Raw genomic sequence first — 16,509 nt, 5'->3', positions numbered from 1 at the left:
AGTGGCTTCCAGGAATAAGGGAGAGGGTTCTAAGTGGCTCTAGAAAGGCAGCATGAGAGATCCCTGTGAATATGGAACTGTGTAGTATGTTGAGTTTTACCCATGTCGGTATCCTGATTGTTGTGTTACCTTTGGAGGAAACTGGGTAAAAGATACATGGGATCTCTCAGTATTATTTCTTACAACTGCATGTCAGTCTACAATCATCTCAAAATTAAAAGTTTAAATAATAAATGAACAGATAATTCGTGAGCTGTGGGACAATTTCAAGCAACCTTAAAAGATTAAGAGAGGAGTAATGGAAGTACATTTTTATAAGGTTTTTATACTGTACATGAAGTGCTATAATATTAAAGGCAGAGTGTGCTAAGTTTAAGATATATAGTCTAAATCCTAGAAGAACCCTAAAACAAAAACTATTATAGCTAAACATCCACAAAAGGAGATAAAATGAAATCATAAAAATTATATTGATCCAAAAAAAGGCAGGAAGGGGGTGGTGAGAAAGAACTATAGGACAAATAGAAAACAAATACGAAGATGACAGGCTTAAACCTAATATTAATTAATAAGTATATTAAATACAAGTGATTAAATATTTCAGTTAAAAAGCAAGAGATCATACATGATGATGGTGGTGGTGATGATGATAAAAAAGCAAGACTACATCTATAGCCAAACCAGGTACTTCTGGTTCCTTAAGGTAGTTTTCCTTGAATTATCTCGTTTGGCTATATTACAAAACACAGTGGATAATAGCAAACTGCTAAAACCCCAATGTCCTTTATATATTCAGGTTATTTGAAAATGCAATATAGATGGTGGGCAGGAAATGAAAAAGAAACAAATACGTTTGTTATGTGTTATCAAGTGCACTAACTTAACACTGCCTAGTCAGTAAGTTCAAAACACCAGCCAGCTTTTGAGGCACTGTGACTTAGTAGGAATCACATTGAGGAGTTCTGGCTCCTTCCCTGACTAGCAATGAAACACTGGGCAATCACTTCATTTTTCTGAAATTCCATTCATCTGAAAAATGGGGTAATAGCACATAGTTGTTGTAAATACTATATGCTGTTTCACTTAAAGTACATACAATACAGGCATTGCTCAATTAATGTTAACTTCTTTCCTCTTCCACCTTATTTGTGGATCTCAGTAATAGCCAACCAGGGGTGCCTGGGTGGCTCAGTTGGTTGAGCATCAGTCTTCATCTCGGCTCAAGTCACGATCTCATGGTTTGTGAGATCGAGACCCATATCGGGATCTATGCTGACAGTGTGGAGCCTGCTTGGGATTCTCTTTCTCCCTCTCTCTGCCCCTCTCCTGATTGTGCTCTGTCTCAAAATAAAGTTTAAAAAAATGAGTAATAGCCAAACAAAGATACCAGGTCCCACTTTCTGGACCTGTAAATGTTACTTTAAATGGCAGTTTTTGCCATCAAAAAGAATGAAATCTTGCCATTTGCAACAACATGGATGGAGCTAGAGTGTATTATAAACAAAATAAGTCAGTAAGACACAAATACCATATGATTTCACTCATGTGGAATTTAAGAAACAAAACAGATGAACATAGGGGAAGGGGAAAAAAAAAGAGAGAGAGAGAGGGAAGCAAACCGTAAGAGACTCTTAACAATACAGAACAAACTGAGGGTTGCTGGAGGAAAGGTGGGGAGGGGAGGGGCTGAACTGGTGATGGGTATTAAGGGCACTTGTAGTGATAAGCACTGGGTGTTTAAGTGATGAATCACTGAATTCTGCTGAAGCCAACATTACATTATATGTTATGTACTAGAATTTAAAATGAAAACTTAAAAATAAATATTTGAGGGGTGCCTGGGTAGCTCAGTTGGTTAAGAGTCCAACGTCAACACAGGTCACGATCTCGTGGTCTGTGAGTTCGAGCCTGGCATCAGGCTGTCTCCTGACAGCTCAGAGCCTGGAGCCTGGTTCGAATTCTGTGTCTCCCCAACTCTCTGCCCCTCCCCTGCTCATGCTCTGTCTCCCTCTCTCTGTCTCAAAAATAAATAAACATTATGGGGCAGTTGGGTGGCTCATTCAGCTAAGCATCCGACTTTGCCTCAGGTCATGATCTCACGGGTTCGTTGGTTCAAGCCCTGCATCGGGCTCTGTGCTGACAGCTCAGAGCCTGAAGCCTGCTTCAGATTCTATGTTTCCCTTTCTCTCTGCTCTTCCCCCACTCACACTCTTGTGTCTCTCTCTCTCAAAAATAAACATTAAATTAAAAACAATAAACATTAGGGGCGCCTGGGTGGCTCAGTCGGTTAAGCAGCCGACTTCAGCTCAGGTCATGATCTCGCGGTCCGTGAGTTCGAGCCCCACGTCAGGCTCTGTGCTGACAGCTCAGAGCCTGGAGCCTGTTTCAGATTCTGTGTCTCCCTCTCTCTGACCCTCCCCTGTTCATGCTCTGTCTCTCTCTGTCTCAAAAATAAATAAATGTTAAAAAAAAATTTTTTTTAAATAAAAACAATAAACATTAAAAATTATTTTAATAAAAAACCATTAGAAACAAAAATACACTTTAAAAATATAAAATACAGGGGTGCCTGGGTGGCTCAGTCAGTTAAGCATCAGACTTCGGCTCAGGTCATAATCTCACAGTTCGTGAGTTCGAGCCCCATGTCAGGCTCTGTGCTGACAGCTCAGAGCCTGGAGCCTGCTTCAGATTCTGTGTCTCCCTCTCTCTCTGCCCCTCCCCTGCTCATGCTCTATTTCTCTCTCTCTCTCTCTCTCAAAAGCAAATATTAAAAAAAAATACAAATTTGAGAATTACATTTTTTTTAAAAGGCAGTTTTTACTGGTGTCATTTGATTACCTAGGTGGGTCCTAAATGCCACAAGAGAAGCCAATGGAGATTAGACACACAGAGGTAAGACAGAAGCAGAGATTGGAGTGATGTGGCTACAAGCTAAGGAATGCTGGCATAACTAATTCAAAGGCGGTTACTCAGTTGGAGAAGGCTTTCTGATAACGGCACTGGGGTCAGGGACCATGAATGCAAACTACTTGATAATTAAGTACACAAAGATGAAAATGACTAATCACTAAGGCTTTCACCACATCTCAAACCTGAAAACACCTCAGAGGAGCCAGCTGATTCAGGTACATGACAGAAAATATCCATTTTCCAATGGCGTTTCAGAGGGTTGAGGGACCTAAGAGCCAGGTCCTCTGCCTCCTGGGTATGCCATATTGAGACTATCTGTACTACACGTCTTACTGTTCTAGCTCAATCTATGCTTTCCCTCAGTGTGTGAAGTCAGGCACAGGCCTCCTGATCTTGTTCCTGATACTCTGTTCCATCTCTAAGGAGTCCATCACTCTCCTCAAATAACCCCTCTTCTGGTACTGACCTTAACTCGGATCTCTATAGGGGAATACTGGGATGGCTAGGACACAGGTGCACTCTGAAACCAGACTGACTGCCCGTGTCTGAAGCCCTACTCTGCTACCTCTGTGTCCTTGGGTGGCCTAATCATGCAACATGGAACATGTTCCATGCAACTGCAACATGGAACTAATTACAGCACCCACTTGAGAGAATCGTTTAAGTGTGTGCAGTGACTAGGAAAGTGCCTGGCATAGGATGAGTGCCAAGGGTATTACTGCTGTGATATCATTTACTTAAGGGCAGCTGTGGCTCACATGGCAGCATGTGAAACCAAGTCCCAAAGCCTGTTTACTTTCACCAGTTTTATTCTGAGTGACTTTTAAATTATCTGCTCTCAAAATGATCCCCCTAGAAATAACTGAAATGCCTAGCAACAGTAGGCAATAATCGTGGTATATTCAAGTAACAGAAAACCATGCAGCATTGAGAACGGATCTATACTGATGACTCCATTCACGTAAAAAATTGTGATGGTAGAAATCAGAAAAGAGGTTACTATGAGAGAGAAGTAATGACTAGAATGGGGTGCAAGGAGACATCAGGCCCTGGTATGTACTTTCCTGATTATAAGGCTATGTTCTTTATAACATTTTAAGTTGTACAACTATGATTTGTGCATTTTCCTGTATGTATATTATACCTGATTTTTTAAGTTAAGCGATCCCCCAGCCTATTACCCATTGGTCAGTGCAAGGACATGATACAACTGCTCGTTAAACTGCCGGCAAATAAGGAAGAGATGGTGAAGCCACCAGGTGCTGGATTTCAGGGAACAGGTAGTCTGGAATATGGCAGGGTGACTGCCATGATGGTTGGCAGCAAAAGGGCACTAGACAAAAGAGGGTGCAGACTACATCATCTAAAGGGCCAGCTCTTTGTTTTCTTACTGAGACACCTCAGCACCCCTTCATATGAGAACCAGAGCTTTTCCTTGGCACACTAACCAGATCAAGGTGGGCATGCTCTTCTAGACAAATTGGTAAATGCCACACTATTAAAGATACAATAGCCTGGCATTTACCAGTTTAATCCCTAGAATAGCGTCCATTCCAAATAAAAACTGAGCAAACAAAATGAAAGCTTTAAGAGTGGAAGCTTTTGGCTTTATAGTTAAGATTTATCTTGAGAATGGATTCATTGATGCAGACATAATTTTGTAGTAACACTGAAACTTGTCACAGAGCTTAAATAACTAAAAAAAACTTTAAGTTTTTATTTATTTTGAGAAGCAAAGCAGGGGAGGGACAGAGAGGGAGAGAGAGAATTCCAAGCAGGCTCCATGCTGTCAGCACAGAACCTGACCTGGGACTTGATCTCACGAACTGTGAGATCATGACCTGAGCTGAAATCAAGAGTCAGACACACAACCAATTGAGCCACTCAGGTGCCCCTCAAATAGCTAGAACTTCTATATATTGGTGTCCTGATATAGCCCGTGCTCTTGAATTACAACGGGTTTTCCATTCTTGTTACAATCACAGGAACTGCTGAAACACAAAACACTTCTCCTTAAGATTTGTTATCCCTCAAGATTTTTGTTATGCTGGTAAGGCTCTGTTGCAAGGAAAGAAAACCTACCCTAAACTTGCTTGAACAACAACAAAGAAACACAACAGAACAAAAACAAAGCTAAATGTATTGGTTACTGGAATCAAAAAACCCAGATGTATTTCTGGCTTCAGATATGATTTAACACAGTTGTTCAAACAGAAGATTCCAGGGTGATTGCTCTTCAACTCTGATTCCTCTTTGACTCTGTTAACTTTATTCTGTCTCCACAAGAATCTAAGACTTCCTCTCCGCTGTAAGACTAAGGAAAAAAAGAAGAGCATGTCTTCCTATTAATTCTTACCAAGTCCTGGGGCTCTAATTGGACCATTGTGGGTGAACTACTGACATCTGAACCAATAACTATAGCTTAGGGGAAGGAATCTGTGGCCAGGCCTGTGTCACACATCCCACTAGAGTGGAAGATGAAATCCAAAAGGAAATTTAGTGTACTATTACCAGTAAAAGGGGGTGAAAAATTCTGGGAGGCCAAAATGACAAATGTCCAGGACAGGTTTCTCTCCGGGGTAGACATGTTCATGATGACCTAGCTTGGAAGAAGTCCTAAAGGTTTTTTCATACTTGACACACTCATAGGGTTTCTGGCCAGTATGGATTCTTTGATGCTGAAGAAGATTTCTTTTGCTAGTGAAGACTTTTCCACACTCAGCACATAAAGAGGAAGACTCCTGAATATGGATCCTTAGATGCCTTTTTAATTGTTCCTGAGCACTAAAGCCTTTTCCACAATCTACACAGTCAAAGCGTTTCTCTACACTGTGGACTCTCTGGTGCCGAGTTAGTTTCGTATGAAAATTAAAGGCCTGCCCACATATTTTACAAGAATAAGGCTTTTCCCCTGTGTGAATACGTTGATGTTGGCTAAGATGAGAAGTCCTTCCAAAGCTTTTGCCACATTCATTACATTCATAGGGTTTCTCTCCAGTGTGGATTTTTTGATGTCGAAGCAGTGGTGAATTACCAACAAAAGCTTTTCCACACTCATTACACTCATAAGGTTTCTCCCCAGTGTGGATTCTCTGATGTATAACAAACTCAGAACTACTGGTAAAACTATTTCCACACTCTCCACAGAGATAGGGTCTGTCTCCACTGTGGATTCTCTGATGCCTGATCAGATTTGCATTATCATTAAAGGCTCTTCCACATTCTTCACACTGATAAGGTTTCTCTCCAGTGTGGATTCTCTGGTGCCGGATTAATGAAGAATTGCCATTAAAGGCTTTTCCACACTCATTACACTCAAAGGGTTTCTCCCCAGTGTGAATTCTCTGGTGTCTAACAAAGTAAGAAAAATAACTGAAGCATTTCCCACACTCCTCACATATGAAGGGTTTCCTTGCACAGTGGATTCTTGGAGCCTTTCCTTTAATATTTTTTACTGTGGAGATTTCCTGGTGTTTCTCCAGTTCGCTGGTTTCTAGCAAGTTGCTTCCCTGAAGAACACTCCTCTGCAAACCATGTAACAACATGACATCTCTTTCTTCAGAAATTCCCTGTGTTGATGTGGACTCACTGTTAATGTTGGTCTCAGTATCTAACGTAACAGAAAACACAAATGCCACCTGAGAATTATGCTAGAAACAAACTAACATCAAAAATTATAGGGCCTTTAAAACAAACAAACAAATAAACAAAAAATAAATTATAGGGCCTTTAGAAATTACAATTCCAACCCCCACATCAGACTGTTAGCAAGAACAGGCTACTAAAATGAAAGTGCCAAGTATCACACAGAGAACAGTTGAGGAGAAACAGGGTATTGGTATACACAGCACACATTAGATTGCTTCCTAAGCTTTTCCAGACTCCATATTTTTTTAATGACTTCTCTCTAGTGTGTTTAATCTGACCTTATCATAGTAATAGGCCTACAAAATATCAAAGGCAAAGGGCCCAAGAGCAAGTGGTGACCCTGGGGCTGGCAAGTACAAGAAAACAGAATCAGGATACAAAGATCACGTGATGCATGAACTGTTTTTTTAAAAAATTCATACCCTGCAAATGTCCCAAAAGACTGGAGACACTGAGCATTAAAGGCACTAGGCTGTGGCAAGACAAAGAAAAAATCACACTCAGAGGTTCTTAACTGCAGGACATCACCCCTAGAAGTTATTAACTGCAGGTCCATAGATGTCAATGAATACCCCAAAACTGCTGACAATTCCTGTCTTGTCATCAGACTCTCACAAAAGTCTGAATCTCAAAAATGCAGAGATTTTATATGGAAAGTGAGGAATTCAGTTTACTTAGATACATCAAGACTGCAGAGCAGTCCTTCTCATACTAGCAAAAGGAAGAGAAACAGCCACCTATAAAATGGCATTTGTGTTCCAAAAGACTGGATGCCATTTTACCTAAGTTAAAGTCAATCTATTTTATACAAAATGTTAGACTAATTTTAACATTAATCTGGGTTATCTGGGACTCATCTGCTCATTAATCAAATTCATCCTTTGAGTGTGAGTTAAACGAGGAAAGCAGTGGGAGAGGAGATGTCAGAGACTGAAGCAAATGGGAAAACCAGTAGTCTGGAAAAGGGTGATCATGACAATGGAGATCTGGTGGTCTGCTCTCATACCCTGCCTCCTTCTTGCTATAAAACCAGGAATGAGCAATCAATGACCAAAACACTCTATTTTCCTGCTACCTCATACTCTGAAATTCATCTGGATCAAGTTCCCCATAGCAGTTCTTCTAAGCAACCACATTCCTAGGTCTCTAGCCATTACCCCCACCTTCCTGCTGAAAGAACACAACTGCCCAGATGCAGTGGCCTCAATGTCTTTCCCTTCCATTTCCACACCCACTAGTCCCAAGCCATGCACTGCCCTCTCAAGTCACACTTCCCAGTCACCCCAATGCCATGTCTTCCCCTTCCCCTGCTACACTACTCTACCAGCTGTATCATCCCTCCTTTTCATCACCAACCTCCTTCTGCAGATCCTCAAATCCACTTGACCTGAACAATCTTCCCTTCACATCCAGCTTTTCTTATAGTAGTGTTTAATCAAACTGCCTACTCATTAGTTGAGAAATTGACATCGTGTCAATTTTTTTAATGAAATTCATTTTTTAAATGAAAACAATTTTTTAAATGAAATACACTAGCCTAACATAGAACAGTATTCACGTACATTGCAATGCCAAGGTAAATGTTGTTTCTTGATACTCCAGTCTCAGAGTACATAGTGAGGGTTTTGATGTAAAATGTAATACCCCATGAGGCTCATAATAAAAAAAAAGTTTGACAAACATTTGATATACTTCTATTCCATTTCTAAACTTACCAAAATAAACTTATCTAAAGTGCTGCCTCAATTTTGTCATCTCCTACTCCCTCCCTCTATGCAAAATACCTATCCTGAAACTCCTACCTCTGGCTTCAGTTCCATGTTCCCTCATAGGGACCCTCCTCTGCCTATTTTCTCTTCCCTCTCTCTCAACAAAATTAAATAACCCTTAACATTTAAGATTCAGCCCTTTGTTCTCTCTGGGTGTCATTTCAATTAAAACTCCGGTAGAGTACACTTGCATCTACATCTGTAGACCTGACCTTTATCTCAGACTCTACACTTGCCTTCTCCATGGCCTGCTCTGGCCATCCACTTATACATATTCTAAAGGAACCTCAGACTCTACGCTCACATCTGAATTCACACGAATTAAAAAGCTCCTTTTATGTCATGACTTCCCAGTGTTATCTGAGTCAACTTTCCTCTTTGATGACCAAGTTTTGATAAGATCTGGTCGACCGTAGCTCCACACATACTCTTTCCTCTTTCATTTTTTTTTTTTTTAACTTTTTAAGTAGGTTTCATGCCCAGCACGGCACCCAACACAGGGCTCAAACTCATGACCCTGAAATCAAGACCTGAACTGAGATCAAGAACTGGGACGCTTAACCCACTGAGCCATGCAGGCAACCTTCCTTTTCCATTTTTGCAGTGCCACTATCCCCTATCCAATTCACTCACTCAAAAGTTAACTCTTGACATATAGTAATAGTTTAATAAGATTTTATTCCTTCAATTTCTTTCAGACCAATCCAAAGCACATACTATGTTAATACTTTGCAAATGCAACCAAATATGGGCCTGTGTCACTAGAGGCAAAGTCACTGTGACAGGGGTCACTGCTCCTGCTGCATGATTGGTTTTACCTGCTCTGTCATTTCCTATTCCCATGCCCTAAGTTGTTTAGGATAGAGCCCTCAGGTCCACCACAAACTCTGCAATCTAGATTTTTCACACAAAGTTCGATGGGTAAGACACCCCACCATACTCATCTCCATCGCTGGCTGAGTAAAGGGGGTGAGGGTATACTGTAAACTGCCAGCCCCAAATTCTAGGAAGTCTCGCTTAGGTTTGAGGTCTAAACCTCAGGCTCTTCCACTGCTTACTAGGATAGACAAATATTCCAGAAATACCCATTTTAAAATATGCTCCCCACTGGGGCACCCGGGTGGCCCAGTCGGTTAAGCATCCGACTACGACTCTGGTCATGATCTCACAGTTTGTGCATACAAGCGCCGCGTCAGGCTCTATGCTGACAGCTCAGAGCCTGAAGCCTGCTTCAGATTCTGTGTCTCCCTCTCTCTCTGCCTCTCCCTGCTTGTACTCTGTCTCTCTCTCTCAAAAATAAACAAACATTAAAAATAAATAAATAAAATTAGATTAAATATGCTCCCCCGGTGATTGTCCTGCATGTTAAACTGCAAAATTCTTCACAATGATTTACTGGATCCTCTATTGATTTTCTCAAGCCAGATAATCCACCTTCTTTTTTTCCACATGGGATCCACTGTAAGAAGTCAAATTTGGCACATAAGCCACTGAAGAAGCTTATCCGAGCTTCTACATGGGAATTCCTCCAAGTTCTCCTTCTGCTGTGCTCCCACAGCCCACTACTACATACCAACACCAGTACTTAACACATTTTCCCCCCAGCTCTTTACATCTGTCTCCATAGCATGTATCATCCAGAACTTCTTAAAACAAAGCTTGGCACACGGCAAGTGCTGAAAACTGCCCTTGAACAAATCCATCCTGTCCAAAGAAGGAGGACTACTAAAACAGGAAATGCTGAAACTCAGAAAAGATTCAAAAATTGCATGAAATGATTAAGAGGAATTTGTTATCTTGATAAGAGTTAAAATTAATGGGACAAGTTTCATATTATTACCTATTAGGAGAAATAATCCATTTTATTTAAATCCTTCCCAGCATGGTTCATTTTAAAATACACTGCTCTCTCAAGCTCTATAGGTGCCTGTTCTCAACCTGCCTCGCTTACCTTCACAGATGTCTTTGGTCCTCTCTGCAGATAGGTTATCCTGTGCCTCCAGGCCCCATGGCAAATTCCCTGCCTCCAGAAGCGAGATCAGGGCAGGTCTGGGAACTTGATATCCTGAAAAGGGGAGAAAGTGGTACCTTTCAGACATATGTCTGCTGTGTCAATATAAGGAAAACCCTAAGAGCCTCCATAAGAGTAAGATCTGCAGAAGAGGGCTCAGGACTGGGGAAAGCCAAGATTCTGATAAAGAAGAAACTGAGCATTTATGACCCTTCCTACTCAAGAGTAGGTAAGTTACTGAGATCCTACAAGACATATATGTAAACACAGGGAAGGGGTCACACCCTTCCCTAGACGAACTAAGAATTTAACTCTGGCAATGGAAACTGTGTATTCCTTACTGCACAGAGCCCCTGGGAGGATGGGATGTACTCTTACCAGGGGACAGCAATTCCATACATTGGGACCAAACTGATCCAAGATCTCTCCCTATCCACCAACCTTTGAAGTGGGTCATTCAGTCTCAGCCCTGGAGCCACACACTGGAGGATACCAGAGACAACCACTCCCTCTCCACACTGCACACCCAGCCTATTAGGAGAAAACAAGGAAGGAAACAGGAAAGCATACACCTGAGTCCCAGGAGGAAAGCAACCTTACCCAGGGATGTCAAGTTCCCATAATTCTCCAGCATCACACTTCTGTACAGGGCCTTCTGTCCAGGAGAAAGACCAGTCCATTCTGTCCCAGTGAAGTAGATAGCCACGTCCTCAAAGGTCACCAACTCCTACAACAAGAAGTTCCTGCTGCCCCAGAGCCAATTCTCTGACTCGGCCTGGGTACAGTATGAGGGAGGGGTCCTATTAGGGATGACTAATGAGAAAAAGTGAAAGAACTGGATGTTAGACCATTAAATGACTTTCTACAACCAAAAACCTAAAACTTCTCTAACAGAAGAGCTTCCATTAGGACATAAATTGTACCATTATAAAACACAGTAACATTTCAAAAACCTTAGAAAGCTTCCCATCAATTGAGCTTCCTAAAGCAGTTTCTTTGGTTTTGTAACTACTTTTAATCTTTTATTGTTATACCTACAAATGGACATTAGCTTCAATCGGTCTAGACACCCACTCACAGGTGGCATGTCAGGACCTGTTTTCCCCTTCACTGCCTCAGTGCCCAGCTAATCCATGTGTTCCCAGATGTGTTCATTCTGCCCCAAACCTCAAGCCTACATTAACAAGAATAATTTCATGGTTTGCTCTGATGAGCCATTCTCATCTAAGCCCCATCTGTGCTTGAAGAACTATCCTGCCTGTGCTCAAGAACGTCCAGCAGAGAAAGCTTAGTGCCGCCTGGAGCAGTCTATTCTGACAGACTTCCTGATGTGTCTTCCTGGGAGAATATACTTCTGGAATCAAATTGCTTCTGGGCAGCTCTTTTAGCTGCTTTTCTTTATACCTCCAAGACAATCTATAATAGCTTCTACCAACCAAGTCTCATGATTTTTCAACAGCCCCAGTTTCCCTTCTCTGATGGCCCTGAGGCTCTATCTTCCCAGAAAGTTCTAGCATCTGGTTTAGATCCTCTCTATACTCCTCAGACTTTGGTATCAAACTGGTTACCTAAACATGCAAAGAATATCCTCCCACCTTCTTATGCCTCAACTGATTCTGTGGATCCCCACCTTCCACTAGTCCCAGCACTGCCTCAGACTCCCTGGTGACCTAATATGTCTGACCCACCAACTACACCAAATTTATCTTCAAACTGAAACTGGCTCCTTTTCTAAATCATATAAACTAATTGGCACAGTGAGCAACAATTTTGTTTCCCTACCTCAGTTAATGGTACCAATCTCAGCCCAGACTCCACTGGAAACTTAAGATTTCACCCTAGACTAACTCGCCCCCAATCACTGCTCATTTCTGGCATGCAGTTGGTAATCAGATCCTGCCAGTTTCACCGCCGAAATATTTCTACAGTCCAACTCTTCTTCACCATCACACAATCAGTACACTAGTTCAATAGCTGGGGGACACTTAAACAGCTCCAATTCCAGGCTGTCCTGCACTGAATCCATCCTCTGCCAGCACATAAAATCATCAATTTAAAATGGCTCAGGTCATGATCTCACAGTTCATGAGTTCGAGTCCTGAGTCAGGCTCTGTGCTGACAGCTCAGAGCCTGGAGCCTGCTCCAGATTCTGTGTTTCCCTCTCTCTCTGCCCCTCCCCAGCTTGCACTCTGTCTCTCTATCACTCTCTCTCACAAATAAACATTAAAAAAAAATTGTTTTAAATGACACCCTGGGGTGCCTGAGTGGCTCAGTCAGTTAAGCGTCCAACTCTTAATTTAGGATCAGGTCATGATCTCCCGGTTCGTGAGTCTGAGCCATGCACTGGGCTGTTTGGACAGTGCGGAGCCTGCTTGGGATTCTTTCTCTCCTTCTCTCTCTGTTCCTCCCCCAATTTGCGCTCTCTCTCTCTCAAAAATAAATGAACTTAAAAAAAAATTTTTTTAATGATAACCTGACCCAGTCAACTCAATGACTTAATGAGTCACCACTAACCATAACAGTGGTTCTCAAAGTGTGATCCCCAGAGCAGCAGCAGCATCAACTGAGAACTTTGTGGAAAGCAAACTGATAGGCCCCACTGGAGAGCATTTCTGCTTCAATGAGCCCTCCAGGTAATTCTGGAGCACACTAAAATTTAAGAACCCAGGACGAGAGGATAAAGTCCAAGCTCAGGAAACTGAACTGCATCAGGTGACAGGCAGACAGTGAGAAGGAGGCACAAGACTGTACACAGAGAAACTAACTGGAATGCTCTGCTGACAAAATTCCAGAGAAGGAATGACAAACCCTGAAAGATGGAAATACAAAATACAGGACAAGTGGAAGAGACAGCAGGCAGAAGGAGCTGGACTTGGTGCCTCTCTAGACGTGGTATCAAGGGAGAATAGGGTCAACAACTGCTCAGCAATCCGGAAACTGAGTGGTCAGGACAGTGATATGGTGGTACCAGTGACTCACCAGTACTTACAGAAGATCAGAAGAGGGTGGAAACTACATGGAAGATACTGTTTGGATTAAAGTCAGGGAGAGGGACCTGCCAGATGTCAGAAATCCAAGACTGGGACTTGGGATATGCTTCATGGATGCTAAGTCACTGGATAAGTAAATCCCAGGATGAGGAAATGGTAAAGCAACACAGCAAGAAATCAATTTCCTAGTCCCACAAATGTAAGGTACTTAATGTTCACTTTACAGATGAAGTCTGTTAAGACACAAAGAGTTTAACTGATTGGCTCAAGACCACTGAGGCCCGATGGGATCCCTAAATTCAGGTGACCTGCCCTAATGCAGATTTGACCTAGTGCAGATTTTCCGTATCATAGTCTGCTGCTGCCTCACCTTAGTCAGCAGCACTGCCCTTAAGGAGGATATATTTTCCTTGATTGTAAAGCCCAAACTTCTTTCTTTAGAAGGACAAATACTATAGACCCCCTCTTCTTATCTTCCTCCTACCAGCCCTCTTCTCCCACCTCCCAAGAATCTTGCAACTTCATTGATCTCGATCACTCCTACTAACAGTGGATACTTCTACCATCAGCCCAAGTCCCTCATTCTCACAGATCCCTCCTTTGTGGTCCCTACTGAACCGGTTCAGCAGAGATCCTTGGAGTACAGGAGGCTGTACTTCTGATTCCCTGGACACTTTCTCCAGCCAATGCTTGTAGGACTTCTGGCTGCTCAGCCCCTCACCATCAACTTTCTCCCCAACATTCAGTCCTACTAGAAAGACTCAAGAGGTACTTTCCCGCTGATTTGGTTCTAAGAGTCTTGCCAGAATTATCCCTCTCATAACCCATTTCCTTCAGATTAGATCTCATGAAGGTTGACCTGAGCGAGTCATAGCTCACCTGGTGCCAGGCGTTCAGGGGCATGGCTGCCATCACCTGGGCTCCCTCTCAGTGAAGGATAGAGGCTGAGGGAAGAAACAAAAGAGAATCATGAGTGAGCTTCGCCCAGTCAAAGGCTCTCCTTTAAACCAACAAACCTGCTGCCAGTAATAATACCAGCCATCATTTACTGAATGCCCACTGGGTAAGTGGCATATATTTCTTCTTTCAATCCACACTATACAATGAAGTTTGAATGCTGAGGAAACAGATTTTGAAAGAGTAAGTAACTTGCCCTCAGGCACCAGAGCAATGCTCCCTGTCCTGCATAAGACATGAGTACAGGGGGAATAGGAGTACACACAAGCAAAAAACAAACAAACAAACAAACAAACAAAAAACCCCAAAGAAACAAACAAGTAAGCAAACAAACTAAAGCAAAACCTAACAAGAGGAAAAGGAAACCCAGACCTTTATTTTTTAAAAATAAACTTTTACTGAGAAACATAACAAGTTAAAAAAATAAGTTTTGGGATGTAAAATACACATCCCTTCATTCAGTCTTCACTATAATCCTCTGAATTTTCTTGTCCCCAAATGAGAAAACAAGGCTAAGAGAATAATTCTCTCTACCAAGGTCACAAGGTGGTGGATGAATGAATTTGGATTCCAAACCAGATCTGTCAGAATTCCAAAGGCCATGTTCAGTAACTACATTAAATCACTTCCAATCATAATCCCAACAGGATTTCTTTTAAAACCTGATAAAGTGATTCTGAAGTTAATATAGAAGGATAGAGTCACTGAGAAAATTCAGAAAAAGAATCAAAGGGGAAGTCTTCCTTTTCTTGGACCTTGGGGCAGGCATCTTTTTGCTCATCACTCCATTCTAGGACCCAGTGATTACCAAAACTCATTAGCAAAGGACCCTGAAAGGCCACCTCAACATGCCAAAATGTCTGGGTTATTTTAGTTGTATCCCCTACAGACACTGTGTTCTTGCTAAGCGGTCATATTCTGCCCCAAAACCAGCATGTTCCTTAACTTCATTGCTTGCTGTAATTTCCTGCTGGCCTTACATTATGCCACCCTTCTTGATTTAGCCATTCTGGCCTTCTTTCCGTTCCCTCTACGATGCTAACTCGGGATCTTTATACCTGCTGTTGTGTCTGTATGAACTACTCTGCTCCAACCTTAGGATCTTTTTAACAGATACTCTCTGCCTAGGATACTCTCCAGCAGCCTGATCCTTCCCGCAGGTAATGCCAGGTCATCCTTCACATCCTCTACAAACCAAGTCAGCTCCCCATGTTAAACACTCCACTCATACTTTGTTCACTTTCCTGTATACCACGTCTCCCAGATTGAGATTATACTCTTGCATTGATTTGTGCTTTCTTCACTCAACATTTATGGTAGACTTCATTCATTCCAGGCCAAGTGTGAGATATAGTGGAGACAGGGAAAAAGGGTGTAACCCCTCTTGTCATGGAGCTCAGTCTGAAGCAAAGGCACACGTTAATCAAAGAATCTCATAAATAAGATCATAATTGTGATTACTGCCCGGGGAATCTATCCTAGATGGGTACATTTCGGGATAGGAATTAACTAGGTTAAAAAAAACAAAACAAAAACAAAAACAAAAACATGTTCTGGAGGTGAATGGCCAGGAAGGCCGTAGCAGAGCCGAGGAGAGTGTGCTGCAAAACGAGCGGATACAAGTCGCATAAGAGGACGCCATGCAGGGCGTTAGTCTTCGACCGAAAGGCGACCGGCCGCAGCCAGTGGGTTACAAACAGGTAGAGTGAACTGGTCAGATTTAATGACTACGTGACTCCCATTAAACGGAAAGCTCCCCGAAGGCGGAGCCCACGCTGGTGTCCCCTACAACTGCATCCCGGGAACCCCGAGCACCAGCTGGCCTTCGGCTGCTAGGTCAGGAGTGGCTGGCCCAATGGGCAGGGCTCTACAGCTGCGTCTGGCGCACGGGGCGTCTCTTTTCCAACCGCCGCCTCCTTGTCCCAGAGCGGGCGCCGCGGGCCGGGGCGAGCGACGGCACCCGAGCGAGGGCGGCGCTGGCCCGCGAGCGGCCTCCACTGGCCTCCTCCACGGCTTCAGGGACCAAGGCGGCAGCCTCCTCCGGCGGTGACGGGCGCGCCGCTAGCGGAGACGACCGGGCGAACGAACCCACCACTCACCTCAGAAAAGGCGCAAAGTGCGGCGTGACCGGAAGCGCGTCACTGCGGGGCCGCGGGGCCGCGGGGCCCGCGCCTCACGTGCTTCCTCTCTAGGAAGCCAGAGCGCGCCGCTCAGTGGTTCTCTG

At 43.0% G+C, this 16,509-nt stretch overlaps 1 protein-coding gene across 5 annotated transcripts in view; it reads right to left on the bottom strand.

The window, feature by feature from the left end:
- The window catches only part of ZNF23 (zinc finger protein 23), a 45,488-nt gene that overhangs the window by 23,210 nt on the left and 5,769 nt on the right, over positions 1-16,509 (bottom strand). For 2 of the 5 annotated variants that reach the window (XM_049622923.1, XM_049622927.1), the window contains exon 1: positions 10,279-10,363. Coding sequence is in view for 3 of the 5 variants with exons in the window: in XM_049622934.1 (XP_049478891.1) it covers positions 5,418-6,520; positions 10,279-10,392; positions 10,939-11,065; positions 14,208-14,240 (1,377 nt within the window). In the remaining 2 variants the exon portion in view is untranslated. The other 3 variants (XM_049622934.1, XM_049622935.1, XM_049622936.1) reach the window with 3 other exon arrangements.

Source organism: Panthera uncia, assembly GCF_023721935.1.
Source record: "Panthera uncia isolate 11264 chromosome E2 unlocalized genomic scaffold, Puncia_PCG_1.0 HiC_scaffold_20, whole genome shotgun sequence".
Taxonomy (NCBI): Eukaryota; Metazoa; Chordata; class Mammalia; order Carnivora; family Felidae; genus Panthera; species Panthera uncia.
The sequence above is the reverse complement of the archived record's forward strand: the minus strand, read 5'-3'. Positions and strand labels throughout refer to the sequence as shown.